This window comes from Lepidochelys kempii, chromosome 2 (assembly GCF_965140265.1).
Source record: "Lepidochelys kempii isolate rLepKem1 chromosome 2, rLepKem1.hap2, whole genome shotgun sequence".
NCBI classification, from domain to species: domain Eukaryota; kingdom Metazoa; phylum Chordata; order Testudines; family Cheloniidae; genus Lepidochelys; species Lepidochelys kempii.
Window position 1 is genome coordinate 172570456 of NC_133257.1, and position 17646 is coordinate 172588101.

Below are 17646 nucleotides of genomic sequence, written 5' to 3' on the forward strand. Positions count from 1 at the left end.
ATGCAAAAAATTAAATATTTTTGGTTTGGGGATTGTCCCTGTTCTGTCACAGACTTCCTCTGTAATCTTGGACAAGTCAGTTGTGCCTTAGTTCCCCATCTGTAAAATGGGGGTGATAGCGCTTCCCTCCCTCACAGAGGTGTTTAGAGGATATGTACATTAAAGATTGTGAGGTCGTCAGGTTCTATGGTAACAGGGGCCAGATAAGTTCTTAAGATAGACAGAAGACAGCTAGCAGCTTCCAAGACCCTGGACTGAGGGGCCAGGGAGCATGGTAAATCAGGGAGGGAACATATTGCTAGAATTGCAAGGGGGAGCATGTCTTGCATCCACTGCTTCAAGACAAAACAAAAACAAAAATCCTCCAGAGCACTAAATTGTCAGAGTCACTGAATGTGTTCTGGAAGAGTAGGAAAACCTTGGGCTGACCTTTTTTCTCTCCCTCCCATAAAATCAGGTTTTAGAAAGCAAGAATAATGTTAGCCAGCAACAAGAGCATAAAGGTTAGTGGGCCAAACTGTCCCCTTCTGAGCAAAGGCAAGACAATAAGTCCAAGAGTTTAAACTCAGAGTTGGACCCTTTTGTCCCTTACTGGTGCGGGGCTTAGTGCCAGCAAAACAGGTCAGGAAGCTACTCTCCTGTGAGCCCCACAGATCTGGGGGCATTCATTTCAAATGGAAGCCTTCCAATTAAATGTCTCCTCTTCTTATGGAAGAGCTGCCAGGTTGGTGGCCATGCTGTCGCTGAAGCCTTGCTGCATGTTGCCTCTGGCGGGTCCCACCAAGCTGAAGTTAATGCTGCTCTAAAGGAGTTTTCCTTTAGCTCTCAGCTACTTTGGAGGTAAAGCTATTCATAGTCAGCAAAAACTGCTGCCTGCAGGATTTGATTCACAACTCTGGGCTCAAAGGGTATGACTTCAAGTTCCAAACAATGACTTGGGTTATGTGTTTCTACTTAAATGAGACTTTAAACTAATGCTCTTTCTATGTGTCTCTGGTGGCTATTCAGGTATCGGTTAATGATCTCATATCTCTTCCGTGGAGACCAGAGTTCAAATTCCAGTTTAGATCACAAATGAAATTGATTTTCCTGGATAGTAGAAATTACAGGGAACATTTAAAGGTCAAAAGTAACTGTCTCTTTCATAGGCAAAATAAAATCATAATATGTAACTGACATTACTTTATGCCTCTTAAATACTATAGCTCATTGCTTGCACTGGGACTTACTTACAGGGTAACGTATGGGCTGACAGCCATCACAACACTAATTCAATTGAATTTTGATATCATAAAAGTATGAGAGTTAAATTCGAGCTGTTTATACACATCATCAAAATTCTAAGATTGAATTACTGTCTTGGATGTAAGCTTATTTGCTTTCATTTATAAACAAAGTTCATCAGCTATCATAATAATGAAAATAAGAATTATTAACTTAGACAAATATAATGAACGTGATATGACTTTTTTGAGATGTATGATCAGGTAGAATATTATTAGCACTGAGTGATTGTGTGTGAGAGAGATTATCAAAGATGTGGATCCAATTTCACGATAGTCATTCACAGGTGAGTTAATGCAATATGATCACCCAAACAGCAGTAATTCATCCCAACAAATGAAATTCAGCACAGTTTTACTATAAGAATATAAAATAACCGGTTCTTTCACACACACACTGCATACCTACAATAGCTGGTGTTCTGCAAATCATTGAATGTAGGACATCAATCAATATCCTTATTTACCAACTCTAATGACCAATTCATTTGTCTCACATTCACTTAATTTCCTAACAAATTTGTTACAAAGTCAGAGAATAGATTTTCCAAGAGATAATAAAACCTATAAAAAAAAGCGTACCTTATTATCCCTCTAAAGTCTAGTAAACTTGCTCTTATTCTTTAAAGAGGTCTACTGTTTAATTTTCTTTGCTTTGATAACATTTGGGAGCTAATATAAATAGCAATTCTGTCTAACGCTGAGATAGGCAGCATTTTTCTCCATTCCTAGCCGCCATGTTGTTGCAGCCCATCAGCTCTTGTCACCTGGAGCTTCAAAACAGATGCTCAATGCTGAATCTTGATGAGTTTGTAACTCCTAACAGAGAGAAATGCATAATTACCAATTCAAGCCACGGAGTCCATTTGCAAAGGTTAATACTGCTCATGTAACTACCATGACAGGCATTCTGCTCTGTTTAAAAATGAGTTTAATTTTAAAACTGCCTGTCGGAGGGAGGAGGCACCTTCAGGTCACAACCTGCAAAAATCACCATGGCCCAAACCTATACATCAATAGTTTGATTCATTTCTAAATCTTGTTGTCACTTTACTGAGCACTTTGGTTGATCCTGCATATATTCAATATTTATTTTTACCCATAATATCCCCTGAATATTTTTTCTTCCCCCACTACCCAGCACCATTTATTTACTGCCTACAACCAAGTTTTATTATAAATCTATTCAAATGAGCTCCACAGAAGGGCTTTAATCATTAAAATGCATTACACTCATGTTGGAATAAACATTCACATTTCTCTGAAGCAATATGCAATTTTCTTTTAGCCAGTCAGGATTTCAGACCCTGTACTACAGCAAGCAGAATAAGCAGGACAAACAGAGTCCTTTCATCTAAAACATCAGAGTTGTGCTAAATATTCCCAATACTTGCCAGGTCTTAAACTTTATAAAGGGCTCAAGACTCAGACCAAGTTATAACTCACCTGGGCCCAGTTTTGAGCCAATCTGAATTGATTTATGCATTATACATTAAAAAAAGTGAAATTTGAACTCTCAAGGTTTTGATGCAAAATCAGGTGAAACACTAATTTTGATGGAATATCACTTTGAGATTTAGGGATTGTCCAGAACTGAAACAATGCAAAACGCAAGGGAGAAAACTCACATGGATCTTTGGCGCAGGGACTGTCACTTACTATATGCTTGAACAGTGGCTAGCGTAATGCAGTCTGGAGTCGGGCGGAAACCACGCAGCAACTACTTCAATATAAATGATTCATAGTAGTAATTGAAAGGTAAGAAAAGATGAGTATAAAGCCCTGCACAATGAAATCAAAGAACATGGCACAGTTCTGTTCAATAGATTTTCAAAAATCCAAGTCTTTACTGCAAAACGCATCAGTCTTGGTCACTGCAATCTTGCCAATGTGTCTAATCTGTTCCTGTAAGCCAAGAAATATTGCAAGTCTGATAACCTGTAGTACTATGTAAACCAGGCTCTCTCAATATAGAGAAAGAAAAGAAGCCAACAAGAGAGACTATCTATAAGGTGCCTGTCCACAGTGAGTCAGTCTCTTGGCAGTAGCAGGAGAGTTTGCCTCAGGTCTCTGATGTCATGAACAGCAAAATAACTTATTCAAAAGAGCACTCTGTCCTAGCTTGAGAAGACCTGATAAAGGAACCTGCTCAGTATAACTAGGCATATATTTTAAAATAATTTTATGTGAATCTGAATAAGATTTAAAGACTCATGGAAAGTGGCTAGAGACAAGTAAAGTTTCTCCCCTCAAATCTGACAACATGTAACTCAACCCAGACCTATAACTCACCTGCAAGCCCTGTAGTGGGCCTCCACATACCTAGGACAAGGCTTATAAGGAGTCCTGAACTTACTTTGATCATTCAGTGGACTATCACCTTCCACTGTTTTGCTACTTATGTAGTTTTTGCACCTGTGGAAGGATAAATATCATGCTACTATTTTAAACTCTATTTATGGAACATAACATGATTCCAAAATGAATAGTCTGGCTTGCATTCATGCTATTCCATTCCAAATCATACTACTAACATGTTGCAGAACTGTGTCCAAATCCTCCCCGGGGTAACCTCAAACACAGTTCTGCCTTCACACTGTTTACCAGACTTTGGCTAAATAGTGATGGGTTACAAAGAGAGATCATGACGATGTGGAAGTTTAAATGGTCTGGAAAACAGCTCTCAGAAGTCATTTTAGCTTTTTCCTAGTGTGAACAAGGCTTTACATCCATGTGCATTAGGTTTAGAATGTTGTGCACACCAACACCTTGTACTGTTACAAGTCAGCCAGTGAAAGGTTGGATGGAATGTTGTTCTTGTGTAGCTCATGGGGTTGGAGAGCAGATTCCAGTTTTATGTCCAACAATGGTCACTGTGGGGAGGAACTGGGACAGTTATACCATGCAGTGAAACTACCACAGGAGCTGCATTTTACCCAGCCTCAAATTCAGGTCTGTGGCTGGTGTAAAACACTGTTTGCATTTGTGTATCTCCCAAGAAACTTTTCACGATGGCTGTTTCACACAAAATTGGCATGTGGCAGGTAGAAAAAAGAAATCGGACATTTCCAATAGCAGAAACAATGAAAAAGAAAAAGTGGAAATGGAACTGTTTCCCCCCTTGGTTACAGAACTCCCAGATGAAATCCATGAAACAGAAATCTCTCTTGTTGGCATACTGTGAAAATGAAGCCTGAATTAATTTAATAATAATAGGCTACTTCAGTTCATTTGGAGCACCAGGAGTCTCTTGACAAGAACAGAAATGCTGCTTCTCTGTATGATGAAGAGATTTTATTTTTCTTTGGGTGAATTCCCTCCAATTTCTGAAACAATGCATCCAAGATAGATCGGGAGAAAGGATTAATTAAGGCAAGATGCCTTAAAAAGAGAGAGAGAGAGAGAGAGAGAGAGAGAGAGGAATATGTAAGTAATCAAAGGAATCAATATTTATAACTGAATTCTTAGTTAGAAGTAAGACTTGAATAGCTACTTTGAGGACTACTTTTTTTACCCAAAGGATAATATTAAAATAAGATGACAAAAAGTAAAATTTAATCTAAATGAGAGATCTAACTGGATCTAACTGGAAAATGAGACTGTTTAATAGGACGAGAAAGACAGACAGACATTACGACAAAAGGTCTAGGATGGAGAAAGATGCGGCTAAGCTTTCCCTGGAAGCTAAAAATTGTTATATGAATGGATAAAGAAGCTACAGTCTTTATGTATGTCTATAGCATGCACACATATCCTAGAAGGAAATCAGTTTTCTTCCACAGATTGCTTGGTATCCTATGACGGTTTATTTAGCGTGTGTGTATGTGTGTGTGTGAGTCATTTACAGTGCAGACAAGAAAAGAAACACTATAGCTCATGCTGAGAAGCCATTTCTATTCCAGAACCCTCTTTTCAGTCATTTATAAACAAAAGCTTTCCTTTGGGGCTGAAGAACCAAACTCGATGTGGTCCAAGCCCAAAGGTAAGGTGTTTTTTTGTTTGTTTCTAAAGGGAAATTGGGTTGAGGAAAGGAGCAAGCTAATGCTGAGCTAGGCAATACCTGTTTGGCACCTAGCAGGCATCTAGACAGGAATCTCTAAACCAGTGGTGGGAAACGTGCGGCCTGTGGCCACATACGGCCCATCAGGGTAAGCTGCTGGCGGGCTGCCAGGCTGTTTGTTTACATTTGCACTGCCGCCTGCAGCTCCCAGTGGCCACAGTTCGCCATGGAGCTGTGGGCAGCCGTGCAAATGTAAACAAACAGTCTGGTTGCCCACCACTGCTCTCACCAACGTGACCTATCTGGCTCAAGTACTGTGGTTATGACACTATATGGAGAGATGGAGCTTTCAGTGTGAGTCAATCTTACAAAGCTGTTTATCATAGAATCTGACAAAGAGTTTACTAAAGTATCAAGGCCTGGAAAGAAACATACGCTTCATCCATCTCCTTGATAGAGACTATCCCTTGGATCAAACCCATTCAATCAATTTCGAGTTGGGAGAAGCAGGAAAATATTCACTTAATGATCCTTTTGTCCCCGAATAATTGCACTCTTCCCAAAACTGCTGCACACAAAAATGTCAAGCATTGTGTGTTTATATTTCTCAGTGGAATATGATTCTTGCTACATTTGAAAAAAAAAAAGAGAGTTATTGTTTTCTCATTAATAAAGTTGCAAATGCACAGATTTAAGTATGCCTAGCACATAACTCTCAATAGGCTATTGAATGCTGATGTAAAGTACTTATGGCACATGTATGAATGCCCGCATAGAATGGTGGTCACATGCTATTGAAAATCAGCTTCTAGAAGAGCCTTGTTCATTTGTGCTAATAACTTGGAGACTAATTAAAAAAATTAAAAAATTAAAATTAAATTTTAAAAAATGGTCAATTAGTGAGTATATGAACAATTAAAAATACAATAATTATGTGATGAAGCAGTGTGATTAGTGGTTAGAACAGAGAACCTTCAATCAGGAGGCCAGACTCTGTTAATGTATAACTCTGAGCAAACCATTTGCTCCTGTGCTTCAGTTTCACCATTTATAAGCTGAGGATCCTAATGCATTCCAGCTTTGCAAACCACTTTGAGGTCCTGAGATGAAGGGCACTATAGAATAGCAGCATTGGCCCAAAACATACCTTGATCAAGCCTGAACCTAAGAGGATGTGCACTCACAGAATCCAAATGCAAAAGACAAATGGAGGATGCCATGTAAACCAAGACAACTGGCTTTTGCATAGCTCTAGCTCCCATAGTTCACACGCATGGGGGTTGATCATTCTAATGACTTTAAAGGGAAAACAAAGCCATCATGAAATTGTGGATCCAGCTTTCTGAGTATTACCCTTATGTGAGGAGAGGGATAGTTGGTGTATTAGCGCTACACCTGACTCATTCTGCTCCCCAGCACAGCTTGCATTCACAAGGGAAAGGTATAGGTCTGGGACATTGCTGCATCTAATGATCACTGGCTGCCATTGAGGCTATCGTCAGCTTAAAGCTATCTTTACCTGTTACCTGTCAGCTCTGTGTTCTTGGGGAACTAGGGCGCAGTATCCAGCCTGTCTGACTCTGCCACAGCCTCTGCTTGCACCAAAACCGACCAGAAGAAAGACTTACAAAAAGCAATGAAAAGGCAGTGAGAGACACACCTAAACCCCTCTGGACAAGGGTGACAGGATTAAGGCAACTCTCCTAGCCTCATTTGCATCAAAGATGGGACAGGGAGGCATCTTCATTAGCATACAGAATGGAGAACAGAGATTCCAAGGCAAGAACCACACTGAACTCTGGGACCAGAAAAGCAGGGAAGAACTACATGATGAGAGATCTCTGCTCCAAATGTTAATGAACCAATTCTAGCACCAGAATCAGACCAATTCTAGTAATAAATCCTTTATTAGTATCCAAAATACTAAAGCTGCCTAACTGCATTGTGAAGTCCCTCAAAGGAACACCGCCCATAGCCAGGAATGATCAGTTCCTATTGTCTAGCCTGAACAAATCAACTTTGGTATACTCCCTTGAGCCATCAGTTTACCCATAAACAAATCTAGTGTTCTCCCTTGAACCATTGTTGTTTCTTTACAAAAATCCCTACCCATGCTCAAGTAAGTGCTCTGATGCCTGGATCCAAAATCTGCATCCATTCCATTGGGACTTCATCTTCTCCTGACTGATGGTACTGGGGGCTCTGTCTCCAGCACTCCAGACCCTCAGCTACCACCACCACCTGGGAACACTGACCGGTTCAAGCTTCACGGAGTGGTGAGAACCCAACTTCTCCCTCTGTTTTTTTTTTCTACTCTAGGTATAGCTTTCTAACTCTGACTTGGGTGATTAGGTATAGTTTTCTAAACCTGATTTTTGTAAACAAATTTAAGCTAGATTTAATATTGTAGCACTTTTGTTTGTTTGGCTCTCCTTGTATGGGTATTACCTGGCAATAAATAACATTTATGGTTAAGTTGGTTGCTTCCCTCCCTCTCCCTCTCTCTCTTTTTTGTTTTTGGCTTTCCCATTTGCTCTGCAGGAATGCTCCTCTTACCTAAGCAAAAGATCCCTGTAGTGCCCAAAAATCCTCATCAAGTGGGTTACTACCAGAACAATTGTAACATGAAAGTGGGGATAGGGATGTGCTGAACCTGTGGCATATGAGGGTGGCAGCTTGGAAGATCTGCTTGACCCAGCTTGCTCAGGCATACTCTATTCCGGTGCGGTGCCCGTGGTGTATGAGGGTGGCAGCCTGAAAGTGCTGCTCGACCCAGCCTGCTGAGTCCAGGGACATATGAAGGGTTAGCGTGGGAGTGCTGATTGACCCAATCTGCTCAGACGCGCTCTGTTAATGTGTAAAAAGAAAAGGAGGACTTGTGGCAACTTAGAGACTAACAAATTTATTTGAGCATAAGCTTTCGTGAGCTACAGCTCACTTCATCGGATGCATTCAGTGGAAAATACAGTGGGGAGATTTATATACACAGAGAACATGAAAGAATGGGTGTTACCATACACACTGTAACGAGAGTGATCACTTAAGGTGAGCTATTACCAGCAGGAGAGCAGGGGTGGGGGGGGGAGGGAAACCGTTTGTAGTGATAATCAAGGTGGGCCATTTCTAGCAGTTGACAAGAATGTCTGAGGAACGGGGGGGCGGCGGGGGGGGGAGAATAAACAAGGGGAAATAGTTTTACTTTGTGTAATGACCCATCCACTCCCAGTCTCTATTCAAGCCTAAGTTAATTGTATCCAGTTTGCAAATTAATTCCAATTCGGCAGTCTCTCGTTGGAGCCTGTTTTTGAAGTTTTTTTGTTGAAGAATTGCCACTTTCAGCTCTGTAATCGAGTGACCAAACAGACTGAAGTGGACACAAATCAGACGTCAAGAATTATAACATTCAAAAACCAGTCGGAGAACACTTCAATCTCTTTGGTCACTGCTGGTAATAGCTCACCTTAAGTGATCACTCTCATTACAGTGTGTATGGTAACACCCATTTTTTCATGTTCTCTATGTATATAAATCTCCCCACTGTATTTTCCACTGAATGCATCCGATGAAGCGAGCTGTAGCTCACGAAAGCTTATGCTCAAATAAATTTGTTAGTCTCTAAATTGCCACAAGTACTCCTTTTCTTTTTGCAAATACAGACTAACATGGCTGCTACTCTGAAATCTGTTAATATGTGTGTGTGTGTGTGTGTGTGTGTGTGTTCATCTGATTCTGGGGCTGGAGGAACCAGAAAATCTGGCACCTTCCATGGAATGCAAGCAAGAGAATTTAGTGACTATTTGCCCAGTCTGTATTAGCACAGTATAATTTACCAACAGATAGGAATGCTCCAAAACAATTTGCACATTTAAACAAAGACGCACACTCATTTAACTTGCCAAACTAGACTTGAATCTTCTTAAAATTCTCTAATAATTAAGGTGAAGTCTACAGCAGTTTCATAAACTGTACGCTGACCCAAATTGGCAACATGATTCCTAAAGTAACTCTGAAAGAGTAGGGCATCCATAATTGATCTGAAGTTAAGATCCAGCAGGCATTAAGCAAGTTTCCAATTAAGCAGTGCTGTGCTTTGTCACTAGTGTTTTGTGTGTCATATTTGATCTCTCTGTGCAACCTCCCACCTTGTCATGATTCCTGGAAAACAGATACTTGGAGGCTGAGAATACCGAAAGCTATAGATTTATTATAGCATCCTGGCACACAAAAAAAACATTTGTCCTCTGATTTCTTGGAGCAATAAGAAGTGGCTCTTGCTGGTAAACATGCAGATCAATATTTATGCCTGTGTTCAGTTGCAATTATAGTTGTCTGGGTGGCAGACAGCGGTTTAATGGTGCTCCGTTACTCAGCACCTATTTTGAGCTTAAGCCTGATTCAGCTGACATGTATTTCCTTACTGGAGATAGGATACTTTTTCATCAAAGTCCTGCAGGTTGTGTTTTTACTCCACTCTGTCTACTCCACTCCTCTATTGCTACTATAGGCAGAGCTGGAAGCACCACTGATACTTAAGGTTGCTGACACTTCACATTATCACTGTTTTCAGTTGCTTATAATTTTTCCAAACTTTCACTGTTTGGGATGAATTTTTTTCATGCTGAGTGTTTGACTCAGGCTAAGTTTTGGGGGAAAGTTTCAGCAAAGTTTCAGGTGGTTCAGTCTTTTCTGCGAATGAGATAAGCAAAAAAATATGTTGTTTTCCCAGTGTTAAAAAAAGTTCTTACAATTCTGTCTGTGCGAATTTCTACTGCTTCCATGTTTTCCATTTTGCTGCCTGTCAGTCAAATATCTGTGAAACGCATGGATAAAGTGTGTGTCTCATCCCTGTTAATTCTGGTCCATATAGAGGATGACTGCCTATTATTGCTATCAGTTACTCCATTAGCTCAAGTGGCAGAGATCTTGGTGGTGGATATAAAGGTCCCAACCCTGATGATGAACTATTTGGGGATGACTGATTTTTTGTTTTTCAGTTTCTTCTTTAAAACTTAGAAGATTTTACACAAAAACTATGGAAAAGCATAGGGTCCTGCCTCATTTGTTGCAGAAACTGGAACAGTAGCAAGCCATGACAGTTATAGTAAAGCTTGCAACAACTCCCTTGAATGTCTTAGATGGCATCCTTCATGCAATGTGACCTCACACATATGGAAGGTCATGTTGTGCGGAGGATGACATTTTAGACAAAAATGACATCCTCCATGGGGGCTAGATAGCCACCACAACACAAAGCCAGTTGGGCATTCAGGGCATGCGATGCATGACTTGCATGCATCAATGGCGTGCAAATCAGTTGGAAGGTATCTAGTTAATGAGGCAGGGGATTGCAGGAAGAGAAAAGATGATCTTATACTTTAGGCAGTTGAATGCCACTCTGGAGAATGGGATTCTCTCAGCATCTCTGCCACAGAATTCCTATGTGCTGCTGGGCAAGTTATGCAACCCAAACTTTTCACAGGTGATGACTAATTGTGTGTTACTCATTTTCTGGGTGCCCAACATTAGACTCTGGGTCTCATTTGCAGAAGTGCCGTCCATACCCACATGCAACTGAAGTCAATGGGAACTGTGTTTTGAACATAAAGTGCTATATTATACTAAGTACTCTGAAAAAATCAGGTCCCAGGCATCACAAATTGGGCAGTCAAATTAGTGGACTCTTTTGACCTCAATCTCTCTGTATTTTAGTTCTCCATGTTTAAAATAACAGCTTCTCATCTCCCTGGAAATAAAGTCTTTAATGTTTGTAAAGCACTCGATGCTACAGTGCATAGAAAAGCCTGTGAAGAAATTAATAATTCTATATTCAGAGCAGAGTTTGAATAGTGTGCAGAAAATAACGCCAGAGGACAAAACAAAATATTGACTAGCTGCTCATTTAATGAACACAGTCAAACCTGTGCAATGAATAAGGCAGGGATAAGATAGTATGTCATCATGTTTCATAACGCATAGACACAATGGGGCTGAATTAAGGTTGCACAGGAAGATAGGCCTTGTGGCAGGGTTTGACTAAGTAAGGCTATTTGACTATCATGGCGGTGCAGGTGGTAAGCTAGACAGGCGTATGGAAGGTCTGATAGACTGGTGGCACAAATCATCTCTCTTGCTAATGTGGAGCAGTTTCTACTGTTAAAGAAAAGCACTATCTTGTTTTGGAGAAGGCAGTCTGGTCATTGTGGATTAATCGCTGGTCATAGTTGAAACCTGCAGAGTAACCACAGAGGTATGCAGGAGGCTGTAGCCTGGGGTCTCCATGTGAGAGAGGAGAATTGAGAGAAGTAGGTGAAGGCAGGAGGCCTGTCACCTGGTGAGGTGTAGTGGAAGAGACCAGAGAGGGGTCCAAGTGCAGCTAGCCCAGGAACCATGACAGAAAGGTGCCATTATATAGGGACCCCCACATAGCCTGTTTGCTTAGCTGAAGCTAATCATCTGACTATTCCTTCAGCAGCAGTGTCTTCTTCCATGCAATCTCTATACCTGGAACCTCTTCCCCATACCATCTGCTATATCGTCACCCTTTCTTCCTTCCTTCAAGTGATTTGTCAAAATACACGGCAAGGAAGCTTGTAAATCATTTGCCTTTTAAAACAACCCTCTTCCTCCTCTTCCCCACAAAAACCTATGTAACGTTAGCACTTCAGCATCACCCCTGTAAGCAACCACATGATCTTTTTGTTGTTGCCATCACCTTCCCCTTCCTCACTCACTTCCTGTTCCTATTTTTAACATAAATTATCGATCCTTTGTTTCGTAAAGTCCCATATATTATAATAGAGTGTCAGATCCAGGTATAAATTGGCACAGCTCACTGAAGCCAATGGGCCACACCAATTTACACTGGCTGAGGATGGAGCCCATTAACTCAAAGAACAGAATAATGTATTTGCATAGTTTGAAATTACTGGGAATTGTCTGCAGCAAGTTAAAGAATGACACTGAAAAACCAGAGTCCTTGCCCTTTGACTGCTGGAATGCAGCCTGTCCTCCTTTTTCCATGCTATGCTGGAAAACATGGAGTAAACTTCCCCTAGGAATCTTGGTATTAAACATGACTTTCTAAAAACCAGCCTGTACTGGGGATAGGCAACACACTAGGTCCCTGATCTCATGAGTCAGAAAACAGCCTGCTAGCCTGCTATGAAGGTCTGCAGTAGCCAGCCAGTTGGTAGAGCCATCTGGCATTCTTTAAAATTTGGGGAGTTGTCATTAACCGGCCCTCTGCTTATTCAAGTTTTGGGTGTCTCCAGAGACTGGCGGATAATTGGAGCTGTGCTGCATACATTATACAGGATTGTATAACTACAATAGAAAAAAAAGCTCATTTAAATTTAGTAAGATCCTTAACTTTCCACTATTATGTAACCAACTTTTCCATAATTCACATGAGGAGTTTCAATTGCCTTCACATAAAGCAGATCCTTAGCTGGTGCAAACTGTGAGATTGGCATTAACATCAAGGGAGCGATGACAGTTTACATCAGCTGAGGAGCTGGCTCCTAGAGCTTTACTCCACAAAAGGGTAAGACAATTGCTAGGCCAACCAGTTACTAAGATCTCACGAGCCATAGTAACTATCTTCATTTTAAAATGGCTTTAAAAGACAATCGGCTTCATGCAGGTGAATATTCAAGTGGAAACAAAGATAAAGGGTCTGGTGAAAAAAATACTACTTTCCTTGCCAATTTATCATCTTAGTCATTTGATATTTCACATTATAAGAGCTGATGCTTTTCAAATGCAATGTCAGATGTGTGGAAATTCAGAATCTAAGCCCTCTTTTTCTTTGTTGTCGAAAAAATAAAATAAAATAAAACAGCCTTACTTTTTCCCCCCATTTTACAGAAGACATCATCTACTATCTGAACTCTGGTTTTCTCAGAATGCAGTTAAATGAGAGTTAGTAATGCCCCCTGATAATAGTGGGCACTATGCATTAGAACCTGGCTTATCAAAATCTGAAGGCCTGAAGAGGTCTGCAAACCTTTTGCAAACTTAGAATTGGGCTGTGGTTATTTGCTGTGATTGTGACAGAATACACCCTACACATTATTGTTTCTTCAAACCCTACACACGATTGCAATAATTTATGAACAAGATATGTCTTGTAAGGTATCATTTGAAAACTAATAATTTGCTGGTCAGCATCATCCTGATAAAATGTGTGTGGCAACATTGTATATCAAGCTATAAGATTTCCCTGTATGGTGTTATTAACATATGTTCCAAACTCCACAGTCCTGCCCATACTGAGGTTGGCAAACAGGACTGTACTAAACAAAGGAATGTGTGCTCTGCTTAATTTGTATTTAAGCAGTAAATGGAGTCATCGAGCAGGAAGGGACACAAAGAAATCTCAAACAGGTGAGGAAAAGCCAGTAGGGGAAATCCTTCCACACAGACTCTTTCTCTTTTAGTGCCAAGCTGGAAATGTTTTTCAAAAGAGGGACTGAAATTATACAAAGGAGGGGAAAACACCCCTATTCATCCCCTTTCTCCTCCTGCCCATTGCATTCACTACACCTGAAGAGAAAAAGGAAGCAAGCGTTGCACTCTGGGGGAGGGATCCTGACCTACTGGGTTTGGTCAGTAAAACTGTTGAAAGCATGTGGTAAGAAATTTTGCTTGAATCTGATATACAGTAGAGCCTCAGAGTTATGAACACCTGAGTTACAAAGTGACCAGTCAACCACACACCTCATTTGGAACCTGAAGTACACAGTCAGACAGCAGCAGAGACAAAAAAGAAAAAAAAAAAAAGCAAATACAGTACAGTACTGTGTTAAATGTAAGCTACCAAAATAAATAAATAAATAAAAATAAAGGAAAGCAGCATTTTTCTTCTGCGTAGTAGTTTCAAACTCTATTAAGTCAATATTCAGTTGTAAACTTTTGAAAGAACAACTTAACATTTTGTTCAGAGTTACGAACAACCTCCATTCCTGAGGTGTTCGTAACTCTGAGGTTCTACTGTAGTTTGTTAAGTTAGACATTTGTAAAGTCTTTATTTCCCTTGTAACCATTCTGACTTTTATTCCTTATTACTTATACTCACTTAAAATCTCTCTCTTTGTAGTTAATAAGATTAAATTATTGTTTTCTCTAATCCAGTGTTTTTAAATTGAAGTTTCTGAATAACTATTTGAAATAATAAGTTGTCATATTATTCCTTTTAAGGAATAATGGACTTAAAATATTTTGTACTGTCCAGGAGAGGGTTGAGCAGTACAGGACAAATATTTCTGTGAGGGGGAATATGGAAATGGGGGTTTGTTCAGGACACCCTGAAGCATAAACAAGGCTGGTGAGAGCCAGAGTGTAACTCAAGTGCAGCTGGTAAGGCACCCAAGGTTGCAGGGCCCGGGTGACGCAGCTGCAGATTAGTCTGGATTATACCATGATATGTCACAGTGATATTTTAATAAACATTTCATGTTATAACTGTTCAAGGTATACTGATATCCTCTGCTGAATTCCTTCTTTGAATTCACTTTTTAAAGCAGGAGTAAGAAAGTTTTTCTTTTGGCTACATTTTAATAAATAAAACACCACCACTTCACTTGGTGAAAACATGTTGTAGATAAATGCTAAGAAATTAAACCCTACAAACACTCCTGTGAGACAGTTATTAATATCTCCATTTTACAGATGGGGAAACTGAGGCAGAGAGCGACTAAGTAATTTGCTTACAGTTTCACAGGAAGTCAGTGGCAGCACTAGAAATAGATCCCAGCCTCAACACCCACTCTTATGGTGTAATCACTTCTAGTGCTTATCTGAGATCTTCTGGATGTCAATTTAAATTAATTAACTGACCCAATATTGAATTACAGGATTTACAGAAGACCAAATAGGGCACTCAAAGAGGAGTTACATGCATAAATCTTGTAAAGGAGAATACCTCTCCCACAACCTCTTCTTATCCCCAAACATTACTCAATCCCATCCTCCTCTGGCCCTTTTATCAACCAGCCCTCTTCATTCATCCCCACATTCTATCACACGCCAAACCTTTCAGGAAAAGTCTAAAAATACTAGTGGACTTTTCTTTGGTCCCAAGTTTAGGAGACAAGAAGGAAACTCCAAAGCTAAGGATCTCCTCCCTGCCAGAGATCACCCTGCTGCCAGTCCTCCTCCCTCTCTTTCACATCAGCAAGGAGCTCTCAACTCAGAAACCTCAGATGACCTCAACTGTTGCAACAGTATTTGACAAAGGAGATAGACAGTCTCTCAGGTGCTGGGAGCCAAACCATTTACGGCATTAAAAACTGCTGAATTGATAAATCCTATTAAATGTACACTGGGCAAAAGACAGAACATTTTCTCAGGTACATGTTGTGAAATGAATTTGTGAAACTAAACATGTCCAATACAGAAGCCGCTCAGAATAAATCAGTTCCCAGAACCTGAAAGTAGGTTAGGTAATTTCTAGGCCTGACAGGTTATTAACACCACTTTGTACTTGATTTTGGTACCATTACAAAAATTTAAAGCAAAATTATGTAGTGACGCTGTGTTAAGAAGCCTTGACTTCAACTGGCCTTTTATTTTCTAATCCAAACAGATACATTTTAATCCAAACTCATGGCCCTCAGGCTAAATTGCATCACGGAGTGGAAAGAGAACAACATCTAAATGCTATACACACCAGTAGAAAAATTGTTGCCCTTGAAACAAAAATATTCTCCTGGGAAGAAATGTGTCCCTTTATTAAAAAAAAAAATAGCGTGATATGCCTCAGTAACTAACCAAATCAATATTACTGGAAGTTTTAGTGTTAAAGACCATTACTGAAGAATACTGTAGTAACTTGTATGAGTGGCTGGCTATAAAATGAGCTTGGAAAACCTCAAATATTAGCTCCTGAGAGCAGAAATGTCATGGTGATTGAACACCATCTTTTGGATTAATCTAGTGTGGGTTAAGAAGGCCTGTATCACAAAAAGGGTACGTGGACCTACAGTCTTTTAAGCATTTTTTCCTGAGGCTATCTAACTAGTCATCCACCATTTCCCTCTTCATTCTTGTCAGATGGATCCCCCAAATTAACCTTCTCCAGACTTGAAAAGGGAGAGAAAAAAAGGTGATAAAAATTGTCAGTTTAAGAACTGTATGCCATATCGTCATAAAAGAAAACACCACACACTCTTAAGAGATTTACCTATTCAAAAGAACTCGCTAACCCACACTGCAATACAGGGACAGTTTGCTCATAAAGAGAAAGGTGTGTCCAAAATATATGTAACTTTCAAGGGAAGGTTTTGCAGAACAGCGTCCTTGGTGGTGTATTAAGTTTTTGAGTCATCTTTTATTCAAGCCTTATCAAGAAGGAAGAAAGTCAGTTTGGTTTTGACGAGGCAAATTAAAATAATTTTTGATGCTGTGTTTTGCTTGCAGTGTCATCTTCTTAGATAAAAAGTTCTATGCAGTCACGTTTTTTGGATCAAATACATGTTTTTTTTTTTAAATAATCTAGAGTTTTTTAAATTGATACTGTCTCCTGCAATGGTTTTTCTAAAAGGCCTATCTCAAAATGTCATATTGCCTCCATAGGTTCGTCATTGAAAGTGTTTTGCATTTCCATCTTACACAAGAAAATCAGATGAGGAGGCAGTCCATGGCTTGAGGGGAATATATTTCAAGTAATTCTGCTCTGTGCAATATTGAATGTAGCATACACATAGGGGAAGAAAATCCTATTTTTATTTAGGAGCCTTCCCTTTGTTCCCAAACAAGATAAGGTGCAGCAAAGAGGAGCAGTTCGTCCCACACCTGTCCCCCCACAATAAACAAGTTTTAGCTATTCTCTCTGTAGGTATTTTCACCTGAGTCTCTCAGACACAGATTTGCTCCTCCCTCCCAGAGTCTCAGCTGCCATGTGCCTGACTTCTTTGAATGCACAGAAGAAGAACTTGCACTGTTTTGTCTTTGAGCTGGACTCTGTGTTGGTGTTTGTCATAAAGGAGTTAACAGACCTTTCCCTAGATATAAGAAGGGTAACCCAGTGGATTGGGCTCTAACCTGGGTCTCAGGAGACCTACGTTGGATTCTTTGCTCTACCACAGACTTCCTCTCTGATCTTCAGCAAGGCACTCTCTGTGCCTCACTTCCCCATGCGTAAATTAGGGATAATAACACTTTTCTACCTCACCGGGATGTTGTGAGGAGGTATGTTATAGACTGTAATGTGCTAGGATTCTATGTTGAGGAAGACTATAAGAGTACCTAAACGAGATAGAAACCAAAAGTGATCCACTCATGCTTGAGACCTGCCCGCCTCGTTGGGCCAAAGCTCTCCCACTCCAGACTCCAGAACACAGTAAGAAACACCAGCTATGAATA

The 17646-nt window shown here is 40.2% G+C and overlaps 1 protein-coding gene across 2 annotated transcripts in view; it reads right to left on the reverse strand.

The window, feature by feature from the left end:
• Positions 1–17646, reverse strand: part of CNTNAP2 (contactin associated protein 2) — a 1665145-nt gene that overhangs the window by 52110 nt on the left and 1595389 nt on the right. The window contains exon 22 of one of the 2 annotated variants that reach the window (XM_073332790.1): positions 2046–2102. The exons of the other annotated variant lie outside the window; for it this stretch is intronic. Within the exon in view, the coding sequence (XP_073188891.1) occupies positions 2059–2102 (44 nt within the window). The 3' untranslated portion in view covers positions 2046–2058. Of the gene's footprint in view, positions 1–2045; positions 2103–17646 lie in introns of those variants that run through there. 2 annotated transcript variants of the gene reach the window in all.